The sequence below is a fragment of the Patella vulgata genome, chromosome 2 (assembly GCF_932274485.2).
Source record: "Patella vulgata chromosome 2, xgPatVulg1.2, whole genome shotgun sequence".
Classification (NCBI taxonomy): Eukaryota; Metazoa; Mollusca; class Gastropoda; family Patellidae; genus Patella; species Patella vulgata.
The window spans coordinates 29,449,234-29,464,755 of record NC_065880.2 but is presented as its reverse complement, the minus strand read 5'-3'; the positions used below and the strand labels follow the sequence as shown (position 1 = coordinate 29,464,755).

The window sequence follows — 15,522 nt, the reverse complement described above, 5'->3', positions numbered from 1 at the left end:
TGGTCATTCGAGCATAAGTCTCGCTTTTCCTTTTTTAAATTAAATCATTAAATGGTTGAACCGTTCTAATCTACTTGAAATCGGAGCCATTCGATGGCATCGAGAGTTGATTTAGTCTTGTCATGTTAGTAAATCTAATTTATAATTTATATAACATTTTAGACCCCAAGAAAGACTCGCAATAGGAAGATTGGACTCTTACATTATACCTGTTTAACGCTGAATTTATATATTTATTTACGGTGTCCTATGAAATCTGGAACATCCCCTATAAAGCGCTTAAAAATAGGATTAGTCGATCGAAATATTTTTAGCATTTTTTTTAAAAGACCAAACCCCGAGTTCACAGAGCATTCTCGGGCTTGAGTTATTTGATACATTACAACAACAAAAGTTTTATAAAGGGTCATATTTTAGTTAAAATAAGACGAGCAATTTTAAGTAAATTCTTAACTGAAATCTGAGAATGTTTCGTGAAACCAGGGTCGGATATTGCCGTCACTTTCGTCTGTCCTCAGTTGTTATCCTGGGGCTGGATAACCGTGTCCACTTTCACCGGGTCACTATTTCCTACCTATACTCTACCCGGTATGAAGATGTCGGGTAATCAACCAGAACCGATTGTTGAAGATTTGATGTTAGCCGTAATTAACCCTAGGTGGTTCGTAAACAGATGCGTCATTTATAAAATGTAAACATCGATTCAATTTCAGCAGTTTAACGGTTAACATAACATCAAACCTGTTTGTTGCCTGGCAAACCATATTTAGTGTTGAATATTTTTAAGTCTTGCGGATGAAATAACATGCTATATTATTAGTATTTACGTATATTCTTTATTTACATTAAATATAATTAAATAAATGTAATTATAAGTGTGCACGTGTCAGGACATTCATATAGTTAATATTAATTGTATAAATAGAGCTTGGCATAATTAAACAAATCGAAAACATTTAACTGTACCAATTACATACATTATTTCACATGTCAATCAAGTACTTTAAATGAGCTTAACCCCTTTTGATTCAGTTCAAAATAAAGAGTTGAAATTGGTTTGATCTGGTGTGCTTTTGCGATGGGTGATAGGAAAAATTAAATCTTCATTTCAAAGTATTATGTCAGGGTTTGTTGGGGGGGGGGGGGTACTACAGAATGCAAAATCAGTTATATCCCAATATTGTCTCTATCAGTGGGTGCAAAACGTTTTATGAAGACATATACCGACTTCGAAACAAATCAATAATATAATATCAAATTATATTAAATCGACACTAATCAGTTTCGTTTACAAACGATTCATTGGAGCATCCATCTGGATTTATCTGAATTCTAAGAACTCTGTATTACTATTTCATATTTCTGCAATATTTTAGAGTATGTCAAAAAATGATAAATTTGACATACTATAAAGTTGTTACTATGTTTAAAGGAACCGATCCAGATAGCTCTTAGCTCATCAAACGGGTTAATTCTACTTCAAATACTGTTAGAATCTACTATCCAAGTCCTGTACAAATGTCGGAAGCTCTCTGATACATTTTCGCATAATTACAAACTGTCAGTTTCCATAAGTACCCAAATTACCAGATATCCCATATGCCTGGATCGCCATGCCTGCAGGCTGGTACAAATTAATGTGGCAAGAATGGGTCGCTGTTAATTAAATCACTTCCGAACGATTCAACATTTTAATATGCCTAGTCGTTCGGATTGTAGCAACAAAAACGAGGCCCACCATAAGAAGAAAAACCGCTGCCTGGGGAAAGATCGCCACGTATTTTAGTATCAGAATTGAACATGACATTGACATGTTTTAACACCGTGCCAGCCTTCGTTAAAGAATGCTCTTCGAATTCTGTCTTTACAGCATGTGATAGGTGTATAGAACAATAACTGTATGTTAAAACTATATGCACCAGAATGAGGCGGGGACTCTATGTACCATGTTCTCAAACATCATGGTCAGTTCCTGGACAATAGTACGCTCGCACTTGTTCATTATCTATTTGAACACTGTACAATCCTCTAATATCTCGACTCTCCCAACTGGTTTGTGTGATTTGGAGGTATGGGCGATTGTTGGTTGTAAATGCCTTACCATACCCAACATAACCAAAGCAGTACTTTTAAAATAGATTTCCACCAAAATTTCCACTAAAATATTTATTTTTAAAAAAAGTCTCTATATTATCTATTTTTAATCCTATATGTAATTATGTATGTATGTACATATGTATCTAAATCAGAGAGAGGGGTTACACATTGTCATAGCCTGTTCCCCAATTCAAATTAAGATATAATGAATAAAAATATTGTTTAAAAAAAAGACTATTTGAACTATTACAGCAAGTACTGTCAGCTCTTTATTTATATCTCACACAATGCAATATCTAAATAAAAAATAAATACTCTAGTTCTTCTATACTATTAAAAAAAACACGATCACAAGAGTAGAGATTTTTTTCAGGCTTTATCTGTAAATTGTCGTCTTCTTTATAACTAGAAGATCGTGATAGGGAAAGACTAAACGAGTTTTATTTTTGTTTTTCTGCCCCAGTGAATTTATTCTTATGAAGTACACACACTCTATTTACTTTTTATATTAACCTGTTTCGGGTGTAACCAGGAAGAAAAAAATGAATTACAATCTCTATACCTTTACCCATATATAATTTTATGATGCACGCGATATTTTTATTGACAATATATTATATTTCGTTGACCAATGAGATTAGGTATACACTTATAATACGACTTTATAGATTAAAGCTGTCGCTGAGAGAGAGAGAGAGGGGGGAGCACTCGACACAAACAAGGTCATTTCCGGATTAACATGATTTAATTTTATTTCGTGTGTACGGGTCTTTAGCAGTGGGTGGCAATGGATGACCTTGAGTAAACCCACAAGGTTGGACAGGCCACCCGAATCCTTGCTGGGAATCGAAACCATGCTACCTAACTCATCCTTATGATCTGAAGCGCACGCGTTAGACCATTTCTCCGCGGTATAAAGTTTTCTCCGCGGTGTAAACCTTTTCTTCGCGGTATAAACCTTTTCTCCGCAGTGTAAATCTTTCCTCCGCGGTGTAAAGTTTTATATGGCAGAGAAAAAGGTTTACACGGCGGGGAAAAGGTTTTTAATGTTCTTTTTTTTTATTTATCATAGTTTTCACTGCGATTTCTCATATGAGGTAAAGAAAAGGGTATAAATCAACATATGGCACTAAAAGGCCACCGTAGTTATCGTTTATAAGTTCGGAAATACCGTTAATGTCATTCTGTCTTAAATCATGTGTTAAACCCTTCTTCAGGGATATCAGAGATATAATATTGTCTCCTTTCTCTTCATAAAACATTCTATACCAGGTATCAGGGGAGTTATCTGCCCGTTTGTTAATTTAATCCCTCTACATTTTGTGAAACTTAGCACGTATACGAAGATACTTATCTAAATGCTATAATCTTACATATCGTGACTACACCATAAACAAAATAATGCTTGTCTATTTAACAAATATATTTCTTTGTGTACAGTTGAAACACGTGCTGGACAATTTCAAAGATGTCGTCTGCTGCAACCGGAAGTGCATCTCCATTATGGTTGACATTTTGCGCCCCTGACTACTTCAATTTTGAGACACGTGGCCGTCAGTTTTTCTCAAAATTGTATCACCTTTATTTTTATTTCAAACCCGCAAAAAAGGTTTAAATCGGAAGTGCATCGGAACTTTTGTGCTTTTTTAATGCTTTAATTCCAGAGAAGGTCGGCTGGGTACTTCATGGAAATACCAAAGACCATCCATCCTTCGAAAACTGCAGAGCTTGTTTATTCAAACTGACTGATCATTGTTGAATATTTAAATCTTTTACAATGAAATCGTTCTTAAAATAACACCCGAACATGCCTAGTAAATAATAATATATACATGCACCGATCTTCTTATAGTAGAAATGACATTTTCACACATAAAGGGCGGTATTAGAAACTGAACACTCGGAACATGTGAGTACCATGTGTCAACAAATTAATGTATGCCAGTATGTTATTAAGAATGTCTGTCCTGTGTGATCACCCCCTCCCACTCTCTATTATGACAGCCACTAAGTAAATGTGTAAGTCTTTGAAGACTATAATTTCCAGTTTTGTTTGTGTTCTAAAAGTAAAATGATATCTATAGTCTATTCGCTCTTGTGAAGTATAGCCAAAAATGTATCTATATACGCTTTTTCACCCAATAATACATTCTACAGTAGATATCGCTTGTATAATAAATTTCATAATCTACTGCGATATCTCCTTTTTGCATGAATTTGATTGGTCAGTTAAAAAGGAACTACTTTTTTTTAATATCAAAGATACGATCATTTTGTATTAAAAGTAACTTCGTTTTTTCTGTTAAAATGAATTAGTTTTATTTAATTGACCTTGATGGAAACACTGGGTCAATATAAAGGACTTTGCAATGGTTGAATTGCTGTCAAAAAATGATGCATCACTAAGCCGTAATGTAATCAAGTTCAGTAAAAGTGAGGTCTATAGCAAAGAATTAAATGTATTTATTTGTGCATGTAAGAAAGGGTTGGGCGATAAATAAAATCTCCTACTCGTCTTTTTTATATCAAAAAATATCAACACTCGTCGATAAAGTAAAAAAATAAATCGACAGAACCTCGGGTTTTTTTGTTTTTTTTTACTTTGTCGACTTATGTTGATGTTTTTTGATATCAAAAAAGACGAGGAGTAGATTCTCTATTTAGTAAAGTCTGGTCAATGTATCTATATTCACTGATGTAAAGTCCGGCCAGTGTATCTATATTCTGTGTTGTAAAGTCTGGTCAATGTATCTATACACGGGAATAATCGTTAGGATAGTAAAAATTATCAAATCACCATTACTACTGGGTTCATTTGAAGCTAATTGGTTTCGTAATAAAAATTAAGCAATTCCCGTTTTAATTTATTAAACTAATATCATACCTGATATATTTAATTAATATCAGTATTAGGCATCAGTAATACAGTAAACACTAGAGTTGTGTAAAATTTATAAGCAATCACATCAAAGCGCCATCTTTTCCCGGCTTCATTAGCCTGTAGGACGTTGAACACCATTTCAGCCATTCAGTCATTCTTCACTACGATTCATATACCTCTGAGAAAGATACCAGTAATCCAAGTTTTAAAACTTCTGTAATTCAATCTCATTGAGGCTCAATTTCTGCATATTTCTGTTGAATATTATTTTAAAAAAAATATAAAAGAAATAGTGCATTTAGCTGTCTATTTTCGAGACTGAAAAGAGGGTGACATTTTTTTTTATAGAAAACATGTAAAATGTTTTATGTCTAAACTGAAGTGATTGACTACAACATCATAATAAATATTTGTTAGCTATTTGTAGACCTCAAACATATTAATACCATTCTTTGATGGGATTTATAACGTCATCATTTGTCTGCAAAGCCAATTACAGAAATACTAATATCATATCAAGATAGTTCCTTGAAATTAAATTGTTAATCAAACAGAGGTCTAATTCTTTATTAATTTTTCACAAATCGTAAAGAGGAGCGTGTTCTGTTAACCATTTCGCCCCATAAACTTTCTCAAAACTGCGTGTCATTTGGACAAATCTGCTGCTTTAAAACGTGTTGTTGGAACGACGAGTTGGTATTAAAACAGCATTAAAGGATCATCTTCGCATAATCTGAAAGATTCATAATACAATCCTGATGCCCACTGTGTGTTAGCTCATTATACTCCGAATTCCGCCATTATAAATCTAGGATTTATGTCAATACCACTAACCGCCATGTTTTCTATACGTAATAAACTTTATTTTAAAATAAAATACTTTGAACTGATGAAAAAAATAAATAGCGCTTTAAATATCAGGTTTCACTAGATTTGATATTGTTTTAACGTCCTGTGCGGAAATTATTTTATTATAAAAGCTCTTTTTCTTTATTTGTACAAGTCGTATTTAGACTGGGATTTATAACAAATCTCTTCAGTATTTCAAACCAGACTGAACCCTTGGCAAAATATCCCCAATAATTTTAATTACAAAAAGCACTCTACATGTGTTGATGTTCCCCCAATCCATTAACAAGTTTTTTGAGTGAACTTATTCAAGTGCCTCATGCAGAGAATTTGTTTTAATGAGTTCAGGGCCGGATTAAGGGATGTTTGTTAGGGATTGCAGCCTCAGGCGTACGGAAAATTTTTATTTTGCGGGCGGGAAGGGGCACAGTTTTTAATTCCTGAATATCACCAGAGACCGCTGTAGCCGAATACATCAAAGAGTTTCTTCCAAGGGATTGCAGTCACAGACTTACGGAACTGTTTTTTCAGGAGTGACGGGGCACAGCTTTTAATTTCCGAATATCACAGAGACCGCTGTAGCCGAATACACCAAAAGGTTTCTTCGAAGGATATGAATATTGATGGATTCGTGATACTATTGGTTGCCAGATCTTTGGTCCTGTACCACTGACCATGGTTAAACCAGATTGGAAAATACATCCCAAACTTAGGCTGCCTATCTACAGCTAGCTCCGGCTGAGAATAGGCCCTAAGCTAATTAACCGACATTTAAATTCCAACATCGACGATTTTAGTCGAAAACACTGAGTATGCTTTTAGAAAATTTTAAAAGTATTTATTTCTCTTCTATTGTCATATTGAATGAAATTAAATATGTTTATTTAGCCGCTGTGTGTATGAAAGATGTCAAACTAATCAAAGCCGAATCACAAAATAGTCCTCTAATTATTCAATATGGCGGCGCCCATGAAACATAATTTCACAGAGGCGGTTTTGTTTGCGAAAACAAATTTAGGAGTATCTAACCTTGTTTTGAAAGATAAACAGATTGAAACTCTAAAGACAGTTTACAATGGTAAATAGTCTATTGCAATATTACCCATAGCACATATTATATATCGCTTTTACGCGAGTGTCAGCGACATGCCGTGTTTACATAAAACACACGTGCGTGGGTTATTTTTACTTTGTTGTCTAAACAAAGCGGTGTCGAATCGATAAGTCCCGCCCCAAAATATTCACATGATCGTTTTAAATGGCGGATAATCAGTGCAGTGTCACATTCTGGGAAGTATGACGTAGATGGGTCGCTGCGTGCAGTATGTGGAAAATACCGACGAACTGTCTTAGCCATCATTGGGAACTACATTAATATTATTCTTTCTATGGACTGCATAAAAACACAGAAAAGGTGAAATTGGGTTTAACATCCACTCGATAAAAACTAAATCCTTTCGCAACTAACATGGATCAATTTTATTTCATTAACTCACATGCGCATACTGGGAGGAAATCGGATACCCAGAGAAAACCCACGAGGTTGGAGAAGCGGCCCTACTCCTTGAGGTACAGTGTGCGGAATCGAAACCACACCACTTGAATCAATGACATACCCTACGATCTAAAGCGCGCGCGTTAAACCACCTACCCAAACCCCTAGTCATCCTAAAAAAGTCGCCCACAGCTTACATGACGTCATCATTGCTAGGACAATGACGACAGTCTAATCCCTTTTCCATTTTTGGAAACGGGTGTAAGTCTGACGGGGCCAAATCGGCCCAAAAAATTATCAGGATCTACTTTTTCTGGCACGTTTGTGATCCGCAGTCAAGAGCTTTGGCAACCATCCTGTAGAAACTTTTGTCATTCCTAACTTGTTGGCGATAATGTGCTCATCCGCTCAAGAGAGATGCCCACAATACTGGCAATATGTCGAGTGGTCATTCGTCGATCAGCCATCAACATGTCATGCACTCAAGTAATGTTTTCATGAACGGGTGCTGTTGATGACCTTTCAGGACGCGGGTCATCGTCAAGGCTCTCTCTGCCACGCTTAAATTCCGTAGCCCACTTCTTTACTGTGGAAAAGTGAGGGGCATCATCCACTAAGGATTGAGACCATGTCGGCATGTATCTGTGTTCGGGTTAGTCCTATCAGTTGCAGGTACTTGATGACTGCCCTATAGTCAGTTTGTCCATTTGATTTCAATGGGTAGATTCTCAAGATGACCTGATACGAAGACTACAGTTGCATTTCTTGAGTCTATGATTCATTCAATGATTATACTTGTTGGTGGCACATGTTTGTTTCAACTCAATTGATCTATCTTTAGAACTTTTCAGCCAGCCCTCGTAAGTCGGTGGTAGTCATAAAGTGCCGTAGCCACGTGCTGCAGATGTATATATTTGTTTTATGTAAATAAACACTGATTTCAAACAAGGTAAAACTAAACACATTGGTGTGTTGTTTTATGTAAATATGCAAATGTTTTTATATAAGAAAGTGTTTCACCAATGGAAACTGCTTATGGCATATTGTTGACCTATAACAAAGAGTTGATCTGGTGTTTCTGGGTGCTACAGCCAGTTACAGGGGTATATTTTGAATACACACTTATGTCCCCGTGTTCTCATTGAATCAGTTTCTTGAAAGAGAGAGAGAGAGGGAGAGAGATGACATGGCAGGAAAGACTGGACAGACAGACAAATAGCGGTCTAATGAATATGAAGAGGGGTAAATGTGACCTACTCTATCTGACAAGGGTCCAGTTACGTGCATTATTCACGGCTGGAACTCGATTTTCCGTCCCATCCGAACGACAGGATTACTTTCACTATAAACTCCAAAGGCTTGACAAATTCCAATGGTTGATCTCAGGCCATGTCGATATTATTGTCGATATTATGAACCCGGGGCCTTCTAGACGAGATGCTAGTTCTCTGTCGATTGACTGCCATTTTTAAAAGGAAACCAATATTTGGATACTTGCAGTAAACCGATAACTATCAGTGGGGTCGCGTGGCTAAACTCCGTGATTAAGATCTTGTTATTGTTAAACTTCCGCACCACACACTTGAAATATCATCAAGTTTCTGATTCTGTGTTTTAAAAAACAACAGGCTTCTCGTTTATCTTTTTATTTATTGATGTATCTGATAAAGAAATACATCTTAGATATTGTATATGCTTTATAAAGCTTCGTTTCACAATGACAATTAGATAATAGGACATGTATACAATACACAATAACCTTAAATATACAAACAATTGCATAACAGACATGCTAATTCATCACCTTTATATTTTTGTCCGACATGTAACCAGTCTCTCGAAGCCACCATTATAGACCCGGTTGTCATCAAATAGAGTTGAGAGTAAGACGTGTTTATTGTTTAAAGGGCATCCACCCTTCCGATTTCAAACATTGGTTAGACTTACAGTGAGTTTATTAGACATTAACAAGTGTATATTATTACTGATGTTTGACGACTCGAACATGTGTTTTTTAATATAATATGGAGATGTATTGGAGGCAGAAAGTGTGACGAATGTAAAACATCTCAATTATTAAGAGTTTCTACCCACAAGACAATAGTGAAGGGACGCATTGACGCGCTTTGCGTCATGGTTTTAGAGACGTTGCATGTATTGAACTAATAATATTAGTGTATGAATTATGTGTTAAGAGTTAGAATTATGTCGTGAATAACGCTCCATATAGCACATGCAATCAATCTGCTTCCTATTAATTGAAGAGTGTGAATGCTGCTTACGATCGATTGCGGTTAATTATGATTTTTAACTTGATAATAATCATTTTCTACTGCTATTCTAATAAACGTTCAAGACATCAGCCATTGCAAACTTTGTTTCACACAGGAGCTCGCCTTGTGTCTGTCTGATCTTGACCGTGTTTGATCCACTGTATTTTACAGTCTGGTCTCAATTGTCAGAGGTACAGGACAGAGGGCCTGGCATGGAAACGCGTCGCAGGTATGGGACGAAAAATTAAGTCCAGACGTGGACTTGTTGGCGTGCGCATAAAAGACCCCTTGGCAGTTGGGATCCCTCATAGTACATTACAGTGTGCATGGCGTATGTCCGTCTTTATTTCTAGTGTTGGTGCAGAAGAGAAGGTTTTTTTGGGTTTTTTTAAAAAAAAGTACATTTCATTTCACTTTGTGTCTTGCTTGGTTCGGTTAACGGTGACTGGCATTATTGGTTGATGAATTAAACTGAAGTACGCCACTTACTTTAAGCTTTGTAAAGAAAGGGGTCATATTGGAAATTGAGTTGTACTTTTATTTGTAAAGAGCATGGGAAATTAACCCAAAGCACACGAGAAATGAACTATAACAATGAATATAAAGAACATGGACAATGAATTATACTGCACACAATTATTACTCAAGGCCATCGTATGCTAAAGTAGTTTAATCTGAAAATATTTTCCATGTGATGGGTATGTGAACGAAGCAGGGTGTGCTTACTTTGACTAGAACACCCGGTTGTGAGGGTTACATAGGATTGCTCAAGTAGGAATATTTACACACACTTAAACTAATTGTTGCTTCTTCCCAAGTTTTAAAAGGTTACCCTGTCTGTTGTAAACTTTCCAGATTCCTACTGAGGTTGGCTTCGCGGAGTAGTCAAACCTAAAAATGTTGAGGTTGATTTGACTTGAAGTACATTATGTAGGAACGTTTGCAGTTTGATTCTGCTCAGCAGGCTATAATAATAGAAAAAAACATATACATTGTTGGACTCCCGCCGACGAGTAAGTTGCCAAGAAAGTCAATGTCGTTTTGCTTGTTTTGTTAATTTAAGGAGGTGGTTACGGTGGCATAGTGGGTATTGCGCTGGCTCACTAATCAGGAGGTCTCGGCATCCATCCGGTGTTTCCCGGGATTTTCCATCCTGGTTTTCCATTGTCAGGGGTGCAGGATGCAGGTCTTGGCAAGGACAAACTCCTAGTTCTTTGAATTGGTTTAGCAAACGAGGTCCCGTGTATACCAGTAACGGTTGAATATCGAAAGACAAATTGGCCGTACCGCCTCTGTGAGGCTAAATGTCCATCATATGGCAAACTGTGTGGCGTATGCCCGTCTTCATTAGCCCGGTTTGTACAGAAAGGTAAGACGCTAAACCCATCGCATTATAAGGAAATGGATTCGAAAAGCCCCCCAACTAAACCGTTATAACAATCCAATTAGTTTTTTGTATAATTTAAACGCCAAACCACATCACAGCAATTAAAGACTGGGGTTATCAAATCAAAACGTGACCTTTGAATGTTTGAATTATATTAAAACCGATAAAAATATAATTTTGAGGAACTGCCATAGATAGCCTCCCTTCCTCCCTTGTCTTCATTTATGAACTGATTAAAAAAAATAATTTATAAAAAATTGCCACCTGTTCCTTCCTTCAGCGTTTCTTTCCTTATAGATAATCAATGATATGTCATTGTATCGATAATACTAATATTTTCTGTGGGGTTTTTTTAAAAATATTTATAATTGTACAAACGTGTGTTGTAAATTGATAGATCTAGCTATAAAAGTCTGAAATTAACTATATCAAAATAAAATGGGATCAAGCGGAATTCCTTTTTTATCATTAATTTTTTTTAATTCTCCTATTTAAAGATTAATCATGCAGTCATTTATCATTGAAAATCACACTGTTTTCAATATTTGTATTATTTTAACTTCAATTCATTTAAACTCGCTTACTTCAATTTTATCACGTAGTTGTTTTTATGTAATATATACAGTTGCTTTTACTAAATAAATGTTATTCTTAATCCGTACAAAAAATCAAGAAATTGAAAGTGTTTTTTTGTTATTTAGGAATGGATAGAAAATAAAATGCCACTATTTCTAACACGCTAGTAGCAGTGATAAATTGGTGGGAGTGTTGGTTTGTAGAAACAAAGAAAAAGTGTCTGTTTGAGATTTGTGGAGTTTTTTCTCCCAATCTTATCAATTAACATGTCTAGAAATTGGAAACCCAAATAACAGGTTTAATTGGCGGAGGTCGGATATAGAGGGTGAGAATGAAACCAAAGTAAACAAAGGGTAAAATGAATTTGATATTGAAACTTTCATCAGTACCAAGATGATGTCATTAGCCATGGATTTAATTAGAATGTAGGCCTAATTGATTATACATCAAAAAAAAAACGACCGACTTATTTAAATGGATTATTATTGGAAGTATGTTTGCAGGTGCTCGTTATACTGTGCATGATACCACCCAAATCGACAGGGAGGATATCATTTTGTAGATTTTGTCTCGTTTGGTTTCAGATGACTTTAAAACGACGTTGATACCCCGTACTCCCAAGAGTGTATTATATAAAATTTATGACATATATATGGATACTGTATGATTAGCGTGATCTGAATACACGAACCGTCTTTAATATGCACTGGGTTCTGTTACATCATGTGTACGGATAACAGCAGCACAACGCATCCATTGTAATCTCGTCACAGAAACAAAACCATATATATTTTTTAATTGAGTAAAATAAACTATCAACAGTAAGAATCGGTTGTATAGTTATGTTTATGTTAGGGTATGTGACAAGGTTATCTCGTATAGCCTCATCTGTTGCATAATGTTATAGAAAAACTCTTCAAGTGTCTTTTAAAGAAATTCATCAACTTCATGCCTTGTTTATGTCCAAGTGATAGGTTACGATAATGTGTTGTCGTTATTGGATTAGATAAAAATAAAAAGTTATAACTGTCTTGAACAATCTTTGAGTGGAGTTTAAAACGATATATCTATAGCTTTTATCTAGAGACTTGTATATGCCAGCTACACAGTGTTCGTGTTTTTCAACACTGGGTCAACCTACTTGAAGTTTTATTTTGAAGTAGAATAATTGAACACAAAGGAAATTTACGCTACAAAAAATATTTTTAATATTTGTATCGCACTAGGGCATGTCTTTTATGTAAAGGATCTTTTGATTATTGTTGTGTGTTTGAGTGCGCATGATGTCATTTGATATTGGGACCTAGATTATAATCTGGATACTATTTTAATAATATCTATCAAGCTCTAATAGCGAAACTTGAGGTGCTGTATTTTATATTTTAAGCTATTTGTAGGTAGGATTCCTTAATTTGATGTTTTGCCATATAGATACTACAATTAAAACAATTTGTAGATATGTTAAGCGAGAATATTAACGAATAGCGGATATTCATTCAAATGAATGTATCAACACTTAGATGCTACAATTATAACAATTTGTAGATATGTTAACCGATAATATTAACAAATATAACGTACGGGTATTTATTTATTAATTTGATATTTCCGTACTAGGAAGCTACAATTACAACAATTTTTGTGTACTTTAGCGTGAATATTACAAATTATAACGGATTTTTATTTATAAATTGAATATAATTTGGTCACTTGGGTGCTACAATTATAAAAATTTACGAATAACGGATATTTTTTATTACACGAGTGAATATTAATTGAACACTTGGATTCTAAAATTATAATAATTTGTAGGTACTTTAGAATATTAACGAATAACAACTATTTATTTATTTATTAAGTGGCAGTTATATGCTGCAATTGTAACTATTTGTAGGTATGTTAAGCATGAATATTGACGAATAACGGATATTTATTTATTAATTGAATATTTGGACACTTGGATACTACAATTTTAACAATTTGTTACCCAATAGATAATATAAACGAATATAAAGAATAGATATGTATTTATACCTTTAAGCAATTTGTTCGTGTAACTAAATAGATGACTAAAATAAAAAAAATAGATAATTGGAAACATGGATGATACGCGTGATATCTTATATGTTTCGTGCGAAAGATAACTAAAATAGTGAGGGGGTAACTATAGAAACCTAGATGCTGCGTGTTTTTAAGCAAATTTCTCAGCAAGTTTCGATGGACTAGTTAACTAATGAAAAGAATGGATATTTATTAATTGAATATCTGGACACATGGATGCTATACGCTTGATATCTTTAAGCGACTTGTTTAAAAGTTTCGTTGGAATAGTAGCTAACTGCTAATTTAACTAGGGATATTTTTTATCAACTGAATATAATTAGACACTTAATCTGATGCCGCGTGATGTCTCTTTAAGCAATTTGTTGGTAAGTTTCATGCGACTGGTAACTGATACAGAGTATGAATATTTATACCAATTGAATACTTAATGGATTCTTTTATCTTTTACAGCTGTACATTATGATGACCAAAATTCGATGAACAAAACAGAAAGATGGTGAAATCGCAAGATCTGGGGAAGACTGTTCCTGTATTTATTTTGATATTAACAATATTATTTGTAGACAATGCCGCATCAATAAGTAAGCTTTGATATTTGATCTCTTTAATGCCATTTTAAACAGTATATATATATATATATATATATATATATATATATATATATATATATATATATATATATATACCGAGGATGATGGCGGATGCATTGCGTGTAAGAGAGATTCATGACAGTGTCAAAATCACCTTGAACGGATGTTCATTCAGATTTGTTTGTGGACACTCTATAAATATACGTTCATATTCTAAAGATCTCGAATGTGTTCGATTTTGGCACGTGTCGGACCGTAACTGCATGGATTATTGCCACTGATTGTACGAAATCTGCGTAAATAGCAAGTGGACCCTCTAGAGGTCACACTTTTTTATTCGATTTTAAATACCCTTCAAATATATGATGAGGTCAATTTTCGTGAAAATCGGATCTTCCAGTTAAAATGGCCACTTCCCTTCACGCAAATTATATAGTGCCAAAAGTTGTAATATACTCTTCAAAAAAAGTAGGGGATATTCAGAAACAATACAAAACTACGGAAATGCGCTGCTGTTTTTATTAGAGGTAACCAGTGTATGTTAATAACAGGCCAGTTGCCTACACATGAACATAAACAGTTCATATGGACGGCTTATCTGACGGTCCCATTTCACTCGCAAAAAGATACACTATCAAAAGTGAAAATGGACGTTTTTGATTTTTGTCTTAATAATGAGTAATTGCTCCACCAATCCTCAGACATTCAGCAATTCGTCGTGGCATGCTCCTAATCAACCGTCTAATCAGGATTTGGGTCAATCTGACCCACTCCTCTTGCTGTGCCACGGCCAATTCTTGCAGTGTTGTCGGTTGACGTTGACGTCGACGAACACGTCTCCCGATCAAATTAAACGTAACACACTAAAGCAAAGATATGTTAAACAGTCAATCTTATGCTAGAACCGATAGGAAAGCAAACATAGATAGATAAACCAGCACGCGGCAGTTTTCATCAACCCTTCCTTGAAGTGTCAAATTTGACAATGAACCCCTCCCACGTGTATGGCGCTATTGCGTGTCACATGTGCAGCTCAGTGATTCTGTTGGGGCGATAAGTTCTTCATCTGTGAACATACTCTCAAAGCATGTCAAATGTCCATGACTATTTATCATATCACAACCTGCATATGTATTTGAATTTCAATATCCCCTACTTTTTTTGAAGAGTATACTTTGTGGACCATCTAGACACCACAATTTTTGTTATATTTAGATGAAACTTAACATATGTTTACGGATCGGGATATCATGGATGCAACTTCTCGGGTTATGATCCTTGCTTTTTACGCAAAATATGAGATATGTAAA

The 15,522-nt window shown here is 35.0% G+C and overlaps 1 protein-coding gene across 1 annotated transcript in view; it reads left to right on the top strand.

The window, feature by feature from the left end:
• Positions 1–15,522, top strand: part of LOC126812386 (uncharacterized) — a 74,896-nt gene that overhangs the window by 2,888 nt on the left and 56,486 nt on the right. Inside the window, exon 2 of the mRNA XM_056098656.1 lies at positions 14,073–14,203. Coding sequence (XP_055954631.1) covers positions 14,116–14,203 — 88 coding nt within the window. The 5' untranslated portion in view covers positions 14,073–14,115. The remainder of the gene's footprint in view (positions 1–14,072; positions 14,204–15,522) is intronic.